Source organism: Anomaloglossus baeobatrachus, chromosome 4 (genome assembly GCF_048569485.1).
Source record: "Anomaloglossus baeobatrachus isolate aAnoBae1 chromosome 4, aAnoBae1.hap1, whole genome shotgun sequence".
NCBI classification, from domain to species: domain Eukaryota; kingdom Metazoa; phylum Chordata; class Amphibia; order Anura; family Aromobatidae; genus Anomaloglossus; species Anomaloglossus baeobatrachus.
This window is the reverse complement of record NC_134356.1, coordinates 16034595-16054136: the sequence shown is the minus strand read 5'-3', so window position 1 is coordinate 16054136 and position 19542 is coordinate 16034595. Positions and strand designations below refer to the sequence as shown.

At 56.5% G+C, this 19542-nt stretch overlaps 1 protein-coding gene across 1 annotated transcript; it reads right to left on the bottom strand.

Annotated features, from left to right (window-relative positions):
* Positions 1–6557: 6557 nt before the first annotated feature.
* On the bottom strand, positions 6558–6968 carry LOC142300985 (histone H3). Its single transcript, XM_075342006.1, has one exon. The coding sequence runs from the start codon at positions 6966–6968 to the stop codon at positions 6558–6560; it is 411 nt and encodes a 136-aa protein (XP_075198121.1).
* Between the last annotated feature and the right edge of the window lie 12574 nt (positions 6969–19542).

Here is a 19542-nt window from a genome sequence, read left to right as displayed (position 1 = left end):
GGAGCGGTGCGTGCGGAGTGTGGAGAGGAGCGGTGCGTGCGAAGTGTGGAGAGGAGCGGTGCGTGCGGAGTGTGGAGAGGAGCGGTGTGTGCGGAGTGTGGGGAGGAGCGGTGTGTGCGGAGTGTGGAGAGGAGCGGTGTGTGCGGAGTGTGGAGAGGAGCGGTGTATGCGGAGTGTGGAGATGAGCGGTGTGTGCGGAGTGTGGAGAGGAGCGGTGTGTGCGGAGTGTGGAGAGGAGCGGTGTGTGCGGAGTGTGGAGAGGAGCGGTGTGTGCGGAGTGCGGAGAGGAGCGGTGTGTGCGGAGTGTGGAGAGGAGCGGTGTGTGCGGCCGGAGGCTCCGGGGCTAATCATACAGTCACTGGTGATCCTGGGGTAATCGCTACATTCTGTATTACCTCATATAATGCTATATACGCCCCATATATTGCTGTATATCTCCATATACCGCTGTATATTCCTCACATGCTGAACTCCCCCTAACACTGCAGATTACCTCCATATAGAACTGTATGCGATCACGTGACGTGCTATATACCTTACCTATAGGGCTGTATACCCCCAAACCCTACATTACATCGCCACACACATAATATATACAGTATATTTATCTCTATCAGGTTCTCGCTCTCAGCCTCTGACCCTGCGCGTTATACAGAGGGCGGGAGACTCAGCCATTGGCGGGAATTTCAAATTGAGGGCTTGTAAGGGGTGGACGGACCCCTTACCAGGAGGTGCAGTTTTTCCCCCCTGAAGACACCCCACTCTGGGGTTGTTAAAAACTTGTAATTGTGTTTTACTGTGTTTATGGGTTTTCCCCCCCTAGAGCCCGGGTGGGACGGCTGTCCCCATAGAAACAGTGCAGGAGAGAGGTGGAGCCGGCAGCTTAGGGGGAAGGGTGAGAAGTTAGTGAGTTCAGTTGATTCCGGGACGGGGGAGAAAGAGCAGCGGGGGCACACTTTGGGAGCTATGGTGGCAGCTAGCAAAAGAAAGGAGAAGAAAGTGTCCTAGTCGGTGAAACAGAGTTGTGTGGGTCAAATCTGCGGTAGCCGGAGCGGGAGCCCAGGTGAAGAAAACTAGAGTAGCCGGGCAAGGTCCCCTGAGAAGAGAAGACAGGAGCAGTTTTCCCCGGCAGGAATTGTGATTGAGTGTTACAAGATTCGTGCATTGAGCCTGTTGTGAAACTATGTGCAATAAAATGCTGTTTGGTTCAACTGATCTCCGCCTGCAGAATCTTCCTGCGTCCGTCAGCGTGCTCTCTTCATCCACACTCTGCCCCACGAAACAATCCCTTGTACCAAAAGTGACGGCTGCGCTGGGGATTAGCCTGATACAGGAAAGGGCCACGACTACAACCCCCGAGGCACCCCCGGCACCCCGTTACATGTGGGGTGTTACGTAGTCGGCAGGATTCGGACTATCTGCGGGGGGACCCGATCCCTGAAGGTGAAGACCAAGTGGTGCCTAAGACGTTGGACCAGGCACAAGATGACGCTAAGATGGCCGCCGTCTTCACGAATACAGCGAGCACGCGAAGAATTGGCACCAAGCGAAGAACCCTGAGCTGGCCGGCGAAGAAAAAGAAGTACAGAGTGCGCCGCCCAAAGAGGGGAGGTGCTGTCCCCAAGATGCTGCTGAAGACATGTGAAGAGGGCGGCGTTACAGAAAAAAAAGAAGTGTCGCCTATGCTGGGTCGATTTGGTGTGCGAGACTGGGGGTGGAGTGTACGCAACAGCGGGAAAAGAAGGCCCGCCTCCATCTTCCCCAGCATCTCCACCATTCCCGGCGCCATTACAGGAAGAGCTGCAAGAGACGCCAACTCAGCAACTGACTCTAAGTGAGATGGAGACCCAGACAAAGCAGCGAGCTGCAGCGGGCGCGCTGGTGGCAACCAGCCTGGGAAGAGGACGCCCGAGGCAGAGTGTAGCCGAGGAGGCACTTACCATTAAGCTACCGGCTGTGCCAGGAGGTCCGGAGCGGCCCGCAAAAGTTACATGGGTCACTTCGTGGGATGCCGTGACCGGTGAAACATCCACTGAAGTCCGGGCCACCTACAAGACGCAACTGCAGCCGGCAAGCGAGACACTGGGAATACCCCTCCAGAGTCCGGAGGTGGTGACGCCGGTCAAGGTAGGACCTCCAGTCCCCACAGAAGTTCTGGCCCCGGGAGAGCAACATGCCCTGGAGTTTGAAGAAGACGAGTGGGGATTTTTCTGGGAGCCGGTGAAGCCGGCGCCCCTAACCCGACGACAGTTCCCGCCGCCTGAGGTAGACCCAGTGCGAGAAAGGCTGCTGGCCGAGACCGTGGCCCGGGAGATGATGGCCGGTCCCCTTAGTGAAGAATTTGATCGGCAGTGTAGCCTTGGCACCGTGGTCAAGTTCAACCAGAGCGAGGGATACGGGTTCATAGAAGACGATGAGACCGGTGATCATTTTTTTTTATAACCGGGTCAATCTGGACATTGAAGGGTTACCTCAACGCCTCCATACACTGTACTCGGGGGAGAAAGTGAAGTTCTGGAGAGAAGTAGGATGCCGGGGCCTATTTGCCGTGGGAGTGACCCGGACGCCCACTGCCCAGAAGGCCGCACAGTGGCAACAAGAGATCGAGTGGGAGGAATGTCAGTGCCGGAGACGTACGCAGCAGAGACCGGTACTGGCTGAGACTTGTCGGCCAAGAAATACGCTGGCGGTGTCGCCAGGAGTGATTACAGAACCGGTAGCTGAGCCGGAAAAAGGAACGCCGGCGGTATTGGCGATTCGCCAGAGTATGGTGACGCACCCGGTGGTCGTTGTTGGGAGCCCACAGCCGTCCCCGTCCAGCTACCCCGTCACCTCCGCCGGGAGTCGAGGGGCCAAAACCGGAGACAGAGGAATCGGAGACACCGGTTAACTATGAACCGTTCCGGAGGCTGCGCCGCTTGCCAGGCCAGTCCCTCTCCGATTATGTGAGGGCCCAGCGGGCCGAATGGCTACGAGCTTACCACCCCGTGTGAATCATAGCGACCGGAGGTGGTGGACATATCTGTGCTAAGAGCCGGTATTGTTGAAAGAACCGGTGAAGATTTATAGTTGTAACAACGTTCAAGTTACCGAGCCCGGAAGGAGCCTGATGCCGGACTGTGCAAGGACTCCCTCTGTGAAGTTGACGGAGACTTTTATTGTCTGTGCTCCCTGCCTACAAAGACCGGGAGTGCTGTGAAAGCCTCCGGGCAGAAGACCAGCCAAGACCTTGAGCACCTGTTGAAGGCCTCAGGGCAAACCTGCTGCAAAGACCGGGAGCTCCCTGGGAGGCACTCCGGGCACTTGACTTGTGCGGCTGTTGATTGTGTTTTACATGAAGGTTTTAAAGTTTTAATAAGAGATTGCCCTGCTGGTTAAGATTTTGTTTTTCACATGCGAATCTTGCCGGGAGGCTAAGGCAAAAAGAGGGGAGGAATGTAATGTCCGTCAGCGTGCTCTCTTCATCCACACTCTGCCCCACGAAACAATCCCCTGTCCCAAAAGTGACGGCTGCGCTGGGGGTTAGCCTGATACAGGAAGGCCTGATACAGGAAGGGGCCACGACTACAACCCCCGAGGCACCCCGTTACAGGCTCAGTCAATCAGTAGAGTATGAATTTAGCTCCGCCTACAGGAACAGTGTGTTAACCCTTTAGTGCTCGAAATGTCTCCAGATGCTGCAAGAACAGAACTTTGTGGATGGAAACTATACAGCACAATAAGGTGGTGCACACAGCAGTGTATGGCGATATCCAGCACCATAAGGGGAGGTTACTGCACTATATGGGGGTGTATAGCAGTATGGATAACGTGTCTCCAGCACTACAAGGGTTACACTGCACTAACTGGACACAGAAGGGGCCGGACACCTCTAACAGCGCATGTGACGTCACCCGCAGACAGCGCATGTGACGTCACCCGCAGCAGCCGCTCCCGCCTGAAACCGCGGATCACAGGGAACAAAGAGCGCGTGAAACTCAGCCATTGCGCGGGAATTTCACATTCAGCGCTCAGCCAATCAGCACTCAGTACGGCCCTGGCTCCACCCACAAGCGCTCAGTGTTAACACCTTTGTGTCCGCGATATTCCCAGCTGACCCTAGAGCAGCACAGACTGCAGTGATCGAGCGCAGCGCCGCTCATCTTAACATAGAAACAATCTATTACCACTATAGAGACTGGTGCACAATCCCCGTATATAGAGCGGCACTGGAGAAGAACAGGAGGTGACGCAGAGGGCGGGGATATAAGTTACTTTCAATTTTCAGCTCCGCCCCTCTTTTGCTGATTGGCTGAGCGCAGAACATTTGGTGATTTTGAATTTCCAGGTTATTTTTTCTCGCTGTTTAATAGACAAATCTCCATATACTGCTGTAAACTCTATACTGCTGTGTACTGCAATATCGTGCTGAATATCTCCATATACCGCTATATAACCCCCATATAGTGCTGTACACCACCGTATTCTAATGTATAGCCTTTTATAGTGCTCTATACTTCCCACAACGTGCTTCCCAAAAACCACTGCCATATAGTGCTGTACATCCTGCATCTACCACCACCATACACTGCTCTGCACTCACAACATAGAGCTGTATAAGAAACTGACATTCACCCACATCCGGGAACATCCCCATACTAGTGTATTCATACTTCACTCCCTCCATATTGTGCTCCGTCCTCACAGCGGCGGCTCCGACTGCAATAAAACCTATTGAGAAAGGCGGTTACAGGAGCCACAGACAGGAGCGCACTGGAGACCGCAATACCCCATGCAGCGCAGTATAAAGCTCAGATTAGACAATGTGGCGGCTCTTAGAAGAGCCTTTGTGGTGCGGAGCAGCAGTGGGGATCACTTGGCGCTGGTGTACTTGGTGACGGCCTTGGTGCCCTCGGACACGGCGTGCTTGGCCAGCTCTCCGGGCAGCAGCAGGCGCACGGCGGTCTGGATCTCCCGGGAGGTGATGGTGTGGCGCTTGTTGTAGTGCGCCAGGCGGGAGGCTTCCCCTGCGATGCGCTCGAAGATGTCACCGACGAAGCAGTTCATGATGCCCATGGCCTTGGAGGAGATGCCGGTGTCGGGGTGCACCTGCTTCAGCACCTTGTACACGTAGATGGCATAGCTCTCCTTCCGGCTCTTCCTCCGCTTCTTGCCGTCCTTCTTCTGAGTCTTGGTCACGGCTTTCTTGGAGCCCTTCTTGGGCGCTGGGGCGGACTTGGCGGGATCAGGCATGATGAGAGCAGAGAGATCTCTTCACTAGAGAGAGAATAATGATCCTGCTCCTCCCAGAGCGGCCGTATTTATAGCCGGGCCATGCAAATGACACTAATGACACATCGCTGTTCTATTGGGTGACAAAGGGAAACTGAACCAGCTCCGCCCCCTGCAGCTCATTGGTTGCCTCCTCTCTGCCGTCACATCAGCAGCTTTTCTCCTCTGTATTTCCCCCATACTACAGATCTCCATACAGCGCTATAAACCCTGCAGTGTACACGGCGCTGTGCACCCGGGGCCCGTCACTCTGCCCCCGCTCTGCAGTGGCCGGTAATGCCCCGTATAACATGGAGGAAGCAGTGACTGCAGGAGCGGAGTCTCGGTGCTGAGCGGCTTTTACTTCCACATTCAGATATTTCACATTAGAAGCTGCAAAAACAACAACGGAGATTGGAAAACGACATTTAGAGGAAGAGGCGGAGCTGAAGCGTCATCAGCCGCAGTCCTCTGTGCGGTCCGCCCCGATGACTGCGGGGAAGCTCCAGCACAGAAACCACGTGGTGCCTGTAACGTGAGGAGCTTGTGGGCGGGGCCATAGCCTTTATGCAGAGTGCCGATTGACTGAATCCCTAATTTGAACTTCCCGCTCAGTGGCCGATAGCTCCTCCCGCTCTTTGTCTCCGTCGTGTAACACGCGGCCTCAGGGCGGACGTTCTGCTGAGATCTCTACAATCCGACACAGATCTGCAGACGCTGAAGTTGGTTTTTATTCATCTCCTCATTAAAAACGAGTCTCAGAATCTGAACTAATAACAAACGCGTCACTATAAGAATGTGCAGAGCGACATCACAGCCCGATACAATTTGCGCCCAACCTGCAGATATTCTCCAGACAGAATAGCGACCTGGAGTGAGAGAGGGGATCCCCTGCGAGATCTCCAGATCCCACAGCTTCTGACATCTGGAGGACAAGAGGGATAATAAAGTTTGGGGGGGTTCGAGGGGGTCAGTTTAGTGCAGAAAGCTCCATTCAGAAAGCCCGAGATTACTCCTGAGTGAATGAGATGCGGAGTCGCCATCAGACTCCGGAGACACCGCACAATGAGCCGCTCTCAATACGGGGAGAAACTGAAATAAACCGCGGGCGCAATACTACAGATACAGGCAGAGCTGCGGAAAGTAAGAACAGGAGCCTCCGCAGCGCCGCCCGTCACATGTAGAGACCGCGCCCCGGACACTGCGGGGAATGAAGAGAATCAGAGACCGGGAATCAGCTCGTCTGATGGAGGATGTGGTGGCTCTGAAAAGAGCCTTTGTGTTGTGCTCGGGGGTGCGGGACAGATCTACGCCCTCTCCCCGCGGATGCGGCGGGCCAGCTGGATGTCTTTGGGCATGATGGTGACCCTCTTGGCGTGGATGGCGCATAGGTTGGTGTCCTCGAACAGCCCCACCAGATAAGCCTCGCTGGCCTCCTGCAGGGCCATGACGGCCGAGCTCTGGAAGCGCAGATCGGTCTTGAAGTCCTGGGCGATCTCTCTCACCAGGCGCTGGAAGGGAAGCTTCCGGATCAGCAGCTCGGTGGATTTCTGGTAGCGGCGGATCTCCCGGAGAGCGACAGTCCCCGGCCGGTAGCGATGCGGCTTCTTCACTCCTCCGGTGGCGGGAGCGCTCTTCCTGGCGGCCTTAGTGGCCAGCTGCTTGCGGGGAGCTTTCCCTCCGGTGGATTTACGGGCGGTCTGCTTAGTTCTGGCCATAGTGCTGTATAGAAGAGAAGTGATGAAAAGAGCGGCGGGAGCAGAGTATTTATCCTCCTGTGCGCGTCCTCATTGGTCTGTGAGAAACACACCCCCTGCACGCTATTGACTACTACCACAAAAGAAAATCATGTAGCCAATAATCATCCAATGTCTGTGACCAATCATTTTTAGAAGCTCCACCCCCCACTAACCCCGCTCTTATCCCCTCCAGGCTACACGCAGATCTGGAGCATACGACACCGATGTAACTGCAGTGTGGCGCCCCTGACCTGGTCAGGCACCACTGAGTACTGCACCCATGCTGGGGACAGTACAATACAGGTAATCCAGAAGGCTGACCGAGGTGTGACTACACAGGCGCATAGTGATCAGGTCTCACACATGTACCTTTGAGAGGACCCCTGGGGATCCCAGGAGGGGGTAAAGCCTTCACCTCCACTGGAAGAGTGGAGGGGGCGAAGCCTCCATCTCCAATCAAGGGGTGTGGTGGAGAGCCTGGTTGCTAGGTGGCGTAGGCAGGCACAAAGGGAAAAGAGAAGGAGGAGTTAGAGTCTGAAGCAGAGTGTGGAGGAGTGAGGAGCATGAAGTGGAGCTCTGACAGGAGCAGGAGTGCAGGTCCCTCAAGTGAGCCGGTTTAGTGTGCAGCTCAGGGAGAGCAGAAGCAGCCCCTGGAGCTGTTGCAGTCTAACAGCGTCCGCGCAGTGACTACCGACGGGGGAGAACGGTCACCTGGGAGTGCTGCCCGAACTCCACACACAGCTAGAGAGAGAGCAACGTAGTGGAAAGTACGGAGACTGTCAGGGAGTACCAGGCCCAAACGGGCGGCAGATCCCGGTGCGGGGATAGATCCACCTTTCCTTGCTAAACCTGCCGGTGTGGGGCTCTCAAAGCCCACGCCACAACACCCCAAAGGCCGCAGCCACGTAGCCACAGTTAGGGCCCATAGTTCACAGGAGGCAAGCAGCTGGAGTGATCTGGTCCAGGCGACAAGCAAACGGCAAACAAACGAGGGGAGCAGTTACTTCCCTGGGTGACCCCCATAGGGACTAAAAGTCGGGGTTACCACAAACCACAGAAGGGCTAAGGAAGGCGAGTCGGTAGTCACCCTCATCAGTCAGCCTGAAGGACACCTGGTTCCAGCCTGGTTCATCCCAGCTACGCCCGGGTTACTCACCCTGCCACCTTCTGTGAGTAAAACCCCTGAAAGACATTCTGCTTGTGTGGAGTTATTCTGCGCCTTGTGGTTCTACACACCTACACAGGGCCCTGGGGCTTGCCTCACTCTCAGGAGGCTATTACAACTGACTGCACCCACCATCAGCCCCAGGCATCCCTTAATCTGCAGTGGCGGTCCCCACTGACCGCAATTCTGAGAGTGGCGTCACGACAATCCTAAAAGAAGGTTTCCTACCTGTGACCAGACTGATCCAGTGGAGTCCCTGAAGGTAATGCACCGACACAGCACTTGTGGGGCTACACATCTGGCGTCACGAACAGGATAAGGACTAGACCTGTTCAGACAGGTGACCATGTGCCTGGGCGGTCCGCTTGGAAAATTGGAAGCGCCGCCATATTGCCACCATGAAAAGCGCGCTGAAAAACAACAGCAGCCCGCGCTGGGAGAAGTTACCGCCCACGAAGAGGTGTGGCTACCCAGAGATCCCCTGCAGAGTCCTGACCTCGCAAGTGAAGAGAGCGGAGGCGTTCAGAGACGTCGGGACAGAAAGGGAGCCAGAAGCCTGCTGCTGGAAGAGGCAGAGCAGAAACTGAAGAGCCTGCTACTGGAGGCAGCGACGAGTCCGCTGCTGGGAAATCGTGCAGAAGAAGGCGCAGAGGAAATGGCGTCTGAACGCAGAGACCCAGAGCCAGGCTCCGCTGCCTGGTGGTATCAAGAGCTTGCCCAGTTCTGCGACCAACTGGAGGCCAGGGTTATACGGCAGATCAGCGAGGAACGCACGGCGCTTCTGGAGATGGCTGCCGCGGTGCAGGCCTATGAGGAAAAAGCTGCGCGACGAGTGCCAGACCGAGCGGCGACGACTCAGACCCCGATGGTGCCACCGATGGGTGAGTCCAGTGTTGCCCCTGCCAGCGCGAGTGCCCCGACCCCTGCTGCCACGCCCGCGGTCCCTGAAGAGGCGCCCGGCGCGGCGACGCTGAACCAGGCCGCAGCAGCGATGCCCTGCCCGGCCCGCCAAGCCCAGGCCGCCGCAGCGATGCCTTGCCCGGCCCGCAAAGATCCGGCTGCCACCGCGACCCTCATCCACGCCGCAGGTGTGACGCTGACCCAGGCCGCCGCCCTGCTGGGCCCGGCCCGCCAAGACCCCACCGCAGCAGCGACGCTCGTCCGCGCCGCAAGTGATGTGCTGAATCAGGCCGCAGCCACGCCAGGTGCGGCCCGCCAAGCTCCGATCGCTGCAGCGATGCCCTGCCCGGCCCGCCAAGAACCGGCCACAGTAGCGATGCCCGCTAAGACTCCAGCTGCGACCCTGAGTGAGACTACGACAGCGACGCTGATCCAGGCCGCCGCCATTCAGGGCGCGGCCCGCCAAGATCAGGCCGCCGCCATGCAGGGCGCGGCCCGCCAAGACCAGGCCGCCGCCATGTCAGGCGCGGCCCGCCAAGACCAGGCCGCCGCCATGCAGGGCGCGGCCCGCCAAGACCAGGCCGCCGCCATGTCAGGCGCGGCCCGCCAAGACCAGGCCGCCGCCATGTCAGGCACGGCCCACAAAGACAAGAAGGTACCACTGTTTACCCCGGCCTGCAAGGCCAGAGCAGACACCGCTCCCCAGTCTAAGGAAGTCCCTGCTAGGAAGTCCCTTATAGGAGAGGACCCCCGCATACTGGAAGCTGAAGGCTGACCTAGAGGCCCAGTTCCCACAGGAGATGGTGGACCGGTATCTGCTCCCTCCGCACACCCCCAAGGCGACTCCTGCAGCAACCACGCCAAAGAGTCCCCCGCCTGGGCCTGCTGATGACCACCCATCCCCGGCGCTGCCACAACAGGAGTGCTCAGAAGAACTAAGGGGGAGAGGAGGCCAGGAAGCTGAGGAGCTGACCCCGGAGCCATCAGCAGTGGATCCATGCCCCGAGCCAGAGATGCTGCCGTATTCCCGCTGGGATGAAGAGGAAGAATTGCCCAGAAACCTCACCTGGGGGCCTGCAGGCAGTGAAGTAACAGCCCAGCGGAATCCAGCCCGTAGGACACGGCGCCGTAGCAGAACAAAGTTTTCCCCTGCACCGCAGTCTCCAGAGCAGAAAGACGAAGTCATGGCCAGAGACTTGGAAGAGAAACGGTTCCTGAGAAGGGCCAAATCCCAGGTTAGAGGTCCACTTTGTCGGGGAGTTGTGGAAGACTTCAGTTTGAAGAGTGGATATGGTTTCATAGTAGCTCCTGGTATGAAAGAAGGCATCTTTGTTAACAGAAGAGACGTTAGAGCCCATTTGCCCAGAGGACATCCAGGAAGGAACCTACAGATGGGAGATACAGTGGAATTCACAATGCATCAGGGAGAAAGAGGATGGTATGCACTTGACGTTACGCCATGTCCCAGAAATCCCTACAGTGAACCTGCTGTCTCAACAGAAAAAGAAACAGACACAGAAAAAGAAACAGATACAGAAAAAGAAACAGATACAGAAGAAGAAAGGAAAGATAAAGAACCCACTGATGAGACTACCTCCGATGATGAGAGAAATGAAGAAGGCAACAGGTGCCGCAGCCCTACAGGCCCAAGCCCTGGTAAGGAGGAATCTGCGTAAAGCAAAGTAAGAAGTACAGCAAGTTAAAGTTTTGACCAGTTTGCAACGTTAATGTTCAAGAAATGTGCCCACATGAACTAATGTGAGAAACCCATAAACCTTAAGGCTATGAACTGGCTATAGCCACAAACTCTCGCAGTGTAAATAGTTACCCCAGAGGTACCACCACCAGAGCCAGCCTGTTTAGGGGCCTTGGCTCGCCTGCAACCAGGGAGCACGTCTGTTTAGGGGCCTTGGCTCGCCTGCAACCAGGGAGCATGCCTGTTTATGGGGCCTGGCTCTCCACCACAAAAAGGGTACCTGGTCAGCACCAACTGCGGAGGCCGCCTCTACATCCTGCCAGAAGAGGCTGAAGGCGCGGCTCCACCAGGCCAGGTATACCCTGAAACCACCAGACCATGAAAGCCGCCTCTACATCCTGCCAGAAGTGGCTGAAGGCGCGGCCAACGTGAGAGGGTTTTGGGTGGGTTGACGGACTTGTGGGTGGAGGGTGGTGATGTATGGTACCTGGTGGTTTTAAAATGTTTTACCATGTTTTAATGTTTTATGCATTTTAAAATGTTGTCTTGCAGCCCGAGGACGTGCTGGTGATAACTAAGGGGGAATGTGGCGCCCCTGACCTGGTCAGGCACCACTGAGTACTGCACCCATGCTGGGGACAGTACAATACAGGTAATCCAGAAGGCTGACCGAGGTGTGACTACACAGGCGCATAGTGATCAGGTCTCACACATGTACCTTTGAGAGGACCCCTGGGGATCCCAGGAGGGGGTAAAGCCTTCACCTCCACTGGAAGAGTGGAGGGGGCGAAGCCTCCATCTCCAATCAAGGGGTGTGGTGGAGAGCCTGGTTGCTAGGTGGCGTAGGCAGGCACAAAGGGAAAAGAGAAGGAGGAGTTAGAGTCTGAAGCAGAGTGGGGAGGAGTGAGGAGCATGAAGTGGAGCTCTGACAGGAGCAGGAGTGCAGGTCCCTCAAGTGAGCCGGTTTAGTGTGCAGCTCAGGGAGAGCAGAAGCAGCCCCTGGAGCTGTTGCAGTCTAACAGCGTCCGCGCAGTGACTACCGACGGGGGAGAACGGTCACCTGGGAGTGCTGCCCGAACTCCACACACAGCTAGAGAGAGAGCAACGTAGTGGAAAGTACGGAGACTGTCAGGGAGTACCAGGCCCAAACGGGCGGCAGATCGCGGTGCGGGGATAGATCCACCTTTCCTTGCTAAACCTGCCGGTGTGGGGCTCTCAAAGCCCACGCCACAACACCCCAAAGGCCGCAGCCACGTAGCCACAGTTAGGGCCCATAGTTCACAGGAGGCAAGCAGCTGGAGTGATCTGGTCCAGGCGACAAGCAAACGGCAAACAAACGAGGGGAGCAGTTACTTCCCTGGGTGACCCCCATAGGGACTAAAAGTCGGGGTTACCACAAACCACAGAAGGGCTAAGGAAGGCGAGTCGGTAGTCACCCTCATCAGTCAGCCTGAAGGACACCTGGTTCCAGCCTGGTTCATCCCAGCTACGCCCGGGTTACTCACCCTGCCACCTTCTGTGAGTAAAACCCCTGAAAGACATTCTGCTTGTGTGGAGTTATTCTGCGCCTTGTGGTTCTACACACCTACACAGGGCCCTGGGGCTTGCCTCACTCTCAGGAGGCTATTACAACTGACTGCACCCACCATCAGCCCCAGGCATCCCTTAATCTGCAGTGGCGGTCCCCACTGACCGCAATTCTGAGTGGCGTCACGACAATCTGTCACGCTCCCCGGGTCCTCACCCCCGCTCCCCGGCTCACCTGCCACGCTCCCCGCTCTCCAGCCTCCGGTGCCCGTCCTTCCCAGGCCCCCTGGTGCCCGATTCCGGCGCCCGACGGCTTCCCAGGACCTGGCCGGCTCCCCTGCGTCCTCCTCTCAGCCTCCTTCCCTGGCTTCTGGCACCCGGGCGGCGCGCATGCGCATTAGGGCGCGCGCGCGGTCACTGACCCTTTCTTAAAGGGCCAGCGTCCATTAACAGGAAATGAGGTTGAACAGGTACAGGGTATAAAGGGGGTTATTGTCCAAGGGGGCGGGGCCTGATCTTCGTGTTTTCCAAGCTAGGAGTCAGGTCTCCTTGTATCTTCTTGCCATACTCACGTATCTCTCTTCTAGAGCTGATCCTGCCTCGCCATCCGGTCCTGCTGAATCCGGAACCCCGCACGCTGTCCGTCTGCCATCTGACAGTCCGTACCATCTCGGATCCCTGCGGTGACCCGTCATCTTGCTCCAAAAGGTTCCGGACCCCGCCTGACATCATCTCGGCTTCCGAACCTGAGCTACGTCACCCGGACTATCATCCGTGACTCCGTGGTCCCAGGGACTTCTTCGTTACGCTCTCTTGCACGGACTGTTCTACTGCCCATACTGCTTCAGCTACCGGACTCCTTACCACCATCTTAGAGTTCGGCCCAGTGGATCCACCTCCTGGGTCTGCCCGACCGCCTGGCCCTGACAGTAAGATCAGGCCATGGATCCCGCTGCAGCACTAGCGGCCTTGCAAGAGGAACTCCAACGCCAGCGTGAAGTCCAGACCCGCATGCTGAACTTTATGACTTCCGTGGACACCCGCCTGACCACGCTACAAGCGGCAGTCACGTCTTCAACATCCCAAGCCGCCACTAGTCAAGCCACGTCCCCCGCTCCCGTGGCTGTCTCTTCGGATGCTTCCAGACTGCGTTTGGCCTCACCACCCCGGTACGCCGGAGATCCCAAGACCTGCAGGGGGTTTATAAACCAATGCTCCCTCCATTTCACGCAGCTGCCACATCTGTTTGCCTCCGACCAAGCCAAGGTCGCCTTCATCATGTCTCACCTGGAGGGCGAGGCACTGGCGTGGATGAACCCGTTGTGGGAGAAGGAGGATCCTATGACCAAGGTTCTTCAAGAGTTCCTGCAGGCCTTTCGCAGCACCTTTGACGAGCCGGGACGCACCTCTGCGTCTGCTTCATCCCTTCTCCGATTACGTCAAGGAACACTGACGGTGGGCCAATACGCCATCCGTTTCCGCACTTTGGCTTCAGAACTCGGGTGGAATAATGAGGCCCTAACAGCCGCCTTCTGGGAAGGGCTCTCGAGTCGCATCAAAGATGAGTTGGCGGGTCGTGACGTGCCCTCCACCCTAGATGCCCTGATTGCCCTAGCAACTCGAGTGGACATTCGTTTTCAGGAGCGCTCCAAAGAGCTGTCTCGTGAGAGACGTCCGGTACGGCATTCCTCTCCTCCACAGAAGCCCTCCGTACCTCAGTCATCAACAGCTGGGATTCCCGTCCACGAGCCCATGCAGATCGACCGAGTACGACAGTCTGAACAACGTCGAGCAGAGCGGCTCGCCAAGGGTCTCTGCTTTTACTGCGGAGAGGGAACACACCTCCTACGCTCCTGTCCAGAAAGGCCGGGAAACTCCAAAGCCTAGGGTTGGTAGGAGAGGCCACCCTAGGTGCTGGGACTCTCTCAGACCCGGTTATGTGGACTGTGCAAGTGTCAACGGGAGAGACGCGGTTTACGGCTGAGGCATACCTCGACTCTGGAGCAGCAGGCAATTTCATCCAGCAGGCCACTGTGGACAAGTACCAGCTGCCTGTTACTCTACTCGAGAAGCCCCTAGTGATTGCCTCGGTGGATGGGAGACCCCTATCTGATACCATCTCCTGGGTCACCAGACCGGTCGAACTGCGTATCGGTGCCCTGCACACCGAGAACATCGCTCTCTACGTCCTTCCACACATGTCCCATCAAATCCTGCTGGGACTTCCCTGGTTGCGGACACACGAACCATCAGTCAGCTGGGGTACTGGCGAAATCACCCGATGGGGTCCTGCTTGTCATGAGAAGTGTCTGAAGTCCATACAACCTATCCGACGACCTCCGGTTCCAGAGAACCTACCGGAACTGCCCTCGGCCTATTGGTCCTTCGCAGACGTCTTTGACAAGAAGGAGTCTGAGGTACTTCCGCCACACCGTCCCTACGATTGTGCCATCGACCTGCTCCCAGGAACAACACCACCTCGAGGACGGATATATCCGTTGTCTCCAGCCGAAACCAGGGCCATGTCTACCTACATCACAGAGAGCCTGGCAAAGGGATTCATCCGGAGATCCTCCTCTCCTGCGGGAGCAGGCTTCTTCTTCGTTAAGAAGAAAGAGGGTGACCTACGCCCATGCATCGACTACCGGGGTCTGAATCAGATCACCGTCAAAAACAAGTACCCTCTGCCGCTCATCCCCGAATTGTTCGACCGGCTCAGAGGAGCCCGTGTGTTCACCAAGCTGGATCTGCGGGGTGCCTACAACCTAGTTCGTATCCGCTCTGGGGACGAATGGAAGACCGCGTTTAATACTCGCGATGGGCACTATGAATACTGCGTGATGCCCTTCGGCTTGTGTAACGCACCAGCAGTCTTCCAAGAATTGGTGAACGACATATTCCGGGACCTCCTCTACATCTGTGTAGTAGTTTATCTGGATGACATCCTTATCTTCTCTCCGGACCTCCAGACCCACAGAGAGAACGTACAGCTGGTTCTACAAAGACTGAGAGAGAATCGTCTCTACGCCAAATATGAGAAGTGTGTCTTTGAGCAGTCTTCTCTTCCTTTCCTGGGATACATCATCTCGGGTACTGGACTGCAAATGGATCCAAAGAAGGTCTCCTCCATACTCAACTGGCCTCCCCCTTCTGGACTGAAGGCAATCCAACGGTTCCTGGGATTCGCCAACTACTACCGCCAGTTTATCCCTCACTTCTCTGCCCTGACTGCTCCTCTCTCCGCTTTGACCAAAAAGGAGGCTAATCCAAAGGACTGGTCACCTGCGGCCGACGCCGCGTTTTGCTCACTGAAGCGAGCATTTGCCTCCGCTCCTGTACTCCACCGTCCGGAGTTAAACCGCCAGTTCACCTTGGAGGTGGATGCCTCCTCCTCGGGAGCCGGAGCAGTGCTCATGCAGAAGTCCTCCTCCGGCAAGATGGTGACTTGCGGTTTTTTCTCCAAGAGCTTCTCAGCACCTGAACGTAATTACACCATCGGTGACCGAGAACTATTGGCGGTCAAACTGGCTCTGGAGGAGTGGCGCTACCTCCTGGAAGGAGCAGTGTACCCCGTGATTATCTACACGGACCACAAGAACCTGGAATACTTGCGGTCCGCTCAGCGACTGAACCCACGGCAAGCCAGGTGGTCCTTATTCTTTGCCAGGTTTGACTTCCAGCTCCATTTCCGACCCGCGGACAAGAATGTACGCGCTGATGCCTTGTCTAGGTCTTTCATGCCCATGGAGCAGGAGGAAGAGACTACCCAACCTATCATCTCTCCTAGCAAGATTATTCCGGTGGCCCCTGTCACCCTGGCCCAGATACCGCCCGGGAAGACCTATGTCTCTGAGACAGACAGGCAAAAAGTGTTACACTGGGGTCATGCCTCAAAAACAGCCGGTCATGCAGGCCAGAAGAGAACATGGGGTGCGATTGTACGCCATTACTGGTGGCCATCCCTTCGCACGGACGTCGCTGCTTTTGTCTCTGCCTGCTCCTCTTGTGCCAGGAACAAGACGCCCAAACACCTGCCCTATGGCCGTCTTCTGCCTCTGCCGATACCCTCAGTTCCGTGGCAACACATAGCGATGGATTTTATTACGGACTTGCCATTATCCTCCGGACACACAGTCATATGGGTCGTGGTGGACCGGTTCTCCAAAATGGCTCACTTCGTCCCTATGGCTGGACTGCCCTCTGCTCAGGAACTCGCGGAAGCCTATATACATCACATCTTCCGCTTGCATGGCTTTCCATCCCACATCGTGTCCGACAGAGGAACTCAGTTCACCTCCCGCTTCTGGAGGGCGCTCTGCAAACATCTGGGAGTGACTCTGGACTTTTCTTCTGCTTACCATCCTCAGTCTAATGGCCAAGTGGAGAGGGTCAATCAAATCTTGACCTCCTTCTTACGTCACTATGTCAACGCCCATCACGACGACTGGTCCACGCTTCTGCCTTGGGCGGAATTCTCACATAACCACCACATCAGTGAGTCATCCTCCAAATCTCCCTTCCATGTCGTTTACGGACTTCAGCCCTCCGTCCCATTGCCTATATCCCCTTCTTCGGATGTCCCTGCGGCTGATACTGTAGCCCGTGACTTCGCTACCATTTGGGACTCTGTCAAGGCGTCCCTTGGACGCGCTTCCCAGCGGATGAAGAAACACGCTGACAAGAGGCGTCTGGACCCTCCGCGTTTCTCTCCTGGTGACCTGGTCTGGCTTGCTTCCCAGTACATCCGGTTGAAGATTCCATCCTACAAGCTGGGTCCTCGCTACATCGGGCCGTTTAAGGTCCTCCGCAAGATCAATGAGGTCTCCTACAAGCTACAGCTCCCGGCCACGATGAGGATACCCAACTCGTTCCACGTCTCCCTGCTCAAACCGGTTGTCCTTGGTCCCTTCTCCGCTACTGCCAGTCCGGCTCCTCCACCTATTGCCGATGACGACATCTATGCGGTAAGGGATATCGTGGCCATGAAGACCGTACGGGGTCGACAGTTCTTCCTGGTGGACTGGGAAGGGTATGGTCCTGAGGATAGGTCCTGGGAGCCCAGGGAGAACGTGGGCACTCCTCTTATCCGTGCCTTCATGTCCCGGTTGCGGGGAGGGGGGCGTGGGGGGGGGTACTGTCACGCTCCCCGGGTCCTCACCCCCGCTCCCCGGCTCACCTGCCACGCTCCCCGCTCTCCAGCCTCCGGTGCCCGTCCTTCCCAGGCCCCCTGGTGCCCGATTCCGGCGCCCGACGGCTTCCCAGGACCTGGCCGGCTCCCCTGCGTCCTCCTCTCAGCCTCCTTCCCTGGCTTCTGGCACCCGGGCGGCGCGCATGCGCATTAGGGCGCGCGCGCGGTCACTGACCCTTTCTTAAAGGGCCAGCGTCCATTAACAGGAAATGAGGTTGAACAGGTACAGGGTATAAAGGGGGTTATTGTCCAAGGGGGCGGGGCCTGATCTTCGTGTTTTCCAAGCTAGGAGTCAGGTCTCCTTGTATCTTCTTGCCATACTCACGTATCTCTCTTCTAGAGCTGATCCTGCCTCGCCATCCGGTCCTGCTGAATCCGGAACCCCGCACGCTGTCCGTCTGCCATCTGAAGTCCGTACCATCTCGGATCCCTGCGGTGACCCGTCATCTTGCTCCAAAAGGTTCCGGACCCCGCCTGACATCATCTCGGCTTCCGAACCTGAGCTACGTCACCCGGACTATCATCCGTGACTCCGTGGTCCCAGGGACTTCTTCGTTACGCTCTCTTGCACGGACTGTTCTACTGCCCATACTGCTTCAGCTACCGGACTCCTTACCACCATCTTAGAGTTCGGCCCAGTGGATCCACCTCCTGGGTCTGCCCGACCGCCTGGCCCTGACACAATCCTAAAAGAAGGTTTCCTACCTGTGACCAGACTGATCCAGTGGAGTCCCTGAAGGTAATGCACCGACACAGCACTTGTGGGGCTACACAGCAGCTCCATCTCCCCGCACACAGCGCTGAACAGTGCAGCTCCCGCATTATCACTGCATCCCCGATAACTCTGCTCCCGGCATCTACCGCCCCCTGTATATGACATCACCGCGCGAATCAATAGACAAGCACTGATCAAAGGGAAGCGACAAAGTGTATGCACAGGGGACAAGGTCGTGACACTGATCATACAGCTCTGCAGGACAAGGTGGTGACACTGATCATATAGCTCTGCAGGACAAGGTGGTGACACTGATCATACAGCTCTGCAGGACAAGGTGGTGGCTCTGATCATACAGCTCTGCAGGACAAGGTGGTGGCTCTGATCATACAGCTCTGCAGGACAAGGTGGTGACACTGATCATACAGCTCTGCAGGACAAGGTGGTGACACTGATCATACAGCTCTGCAGGACAAGAGTGACACTGATCATACAGCTCTGCAGGACAAGGTGGTGGCACTGATCATACAGCTCTGCAGGACAAGAATGACACTGATCATACAGCTCTGCAGGACAAGGTGGTGACACTGATCATACAGCTCTGCAGGACAAGAGTGACACTGATCATACAGCTCTGCAGGACAAGGTGGTGGCACTGATCATACAGCTCTGCAGGACAAGGTGGTGGCACTGATCATACAACTCTGCAGGACAAGGTGGTGACACTGATCATACAGCTCTGCAGGACAAGGTGGTGGCACTGATCATACAGCTCTGCAGGATAAGGTGGTGACACTGATCATACAGCTCTGCAGGACAAGGTGGTGACACTGATCATACAGCTCTGCAGGACAAGGTGGTGGCTCTGATCATACAACTCTGCAGGACAAGGTGGTGACACTGATCATACAGCTCTGCAGGACAAGGTGGTGGCTCTGATCATACAGCTCTGCAGGATAAGGTGGTGTCACTGATCATACAGCTCTGCAGGACAAGGTGGTGACACTGATCATACAGCTCTGCAGGACAAGGTGGCGTCACTGATCATACAGCTCTGCAGGACAAGGTGGTGACACTGATCATACAGCTCTGCAGGACAAGGTGGTGGCACTGATCATACAGCTCTGCAGGACAAGGTAGTGGCACTGATCATACAGCTCTGCAGGACAAGGTGGCGGCACTAATCATACAGCTCTGCAGGACAAGGTGGTGGCACTGATCATACAGCTCTGCAGGACAAGGTGGTGGCACTGATCATACAGCTCTGCAGGACAAGGTGGTGGCACTGATCATACAGCTCTGCAGGACAAGGTTGTGGCTCTGAGAAGAGCCTTTGTGGTAGGAGGACAGAGCGGCTCCCGC

Excerpts from the sequence above, each read along its gene's own strand:
- LOC142300985 (XM_075342006.1), bottom strand. The coding sequence starts at position 6,968 with ATGGCCAGAACTAAGCAGACCGCCCGTAAATCCACCGGAGGGAAAGCT.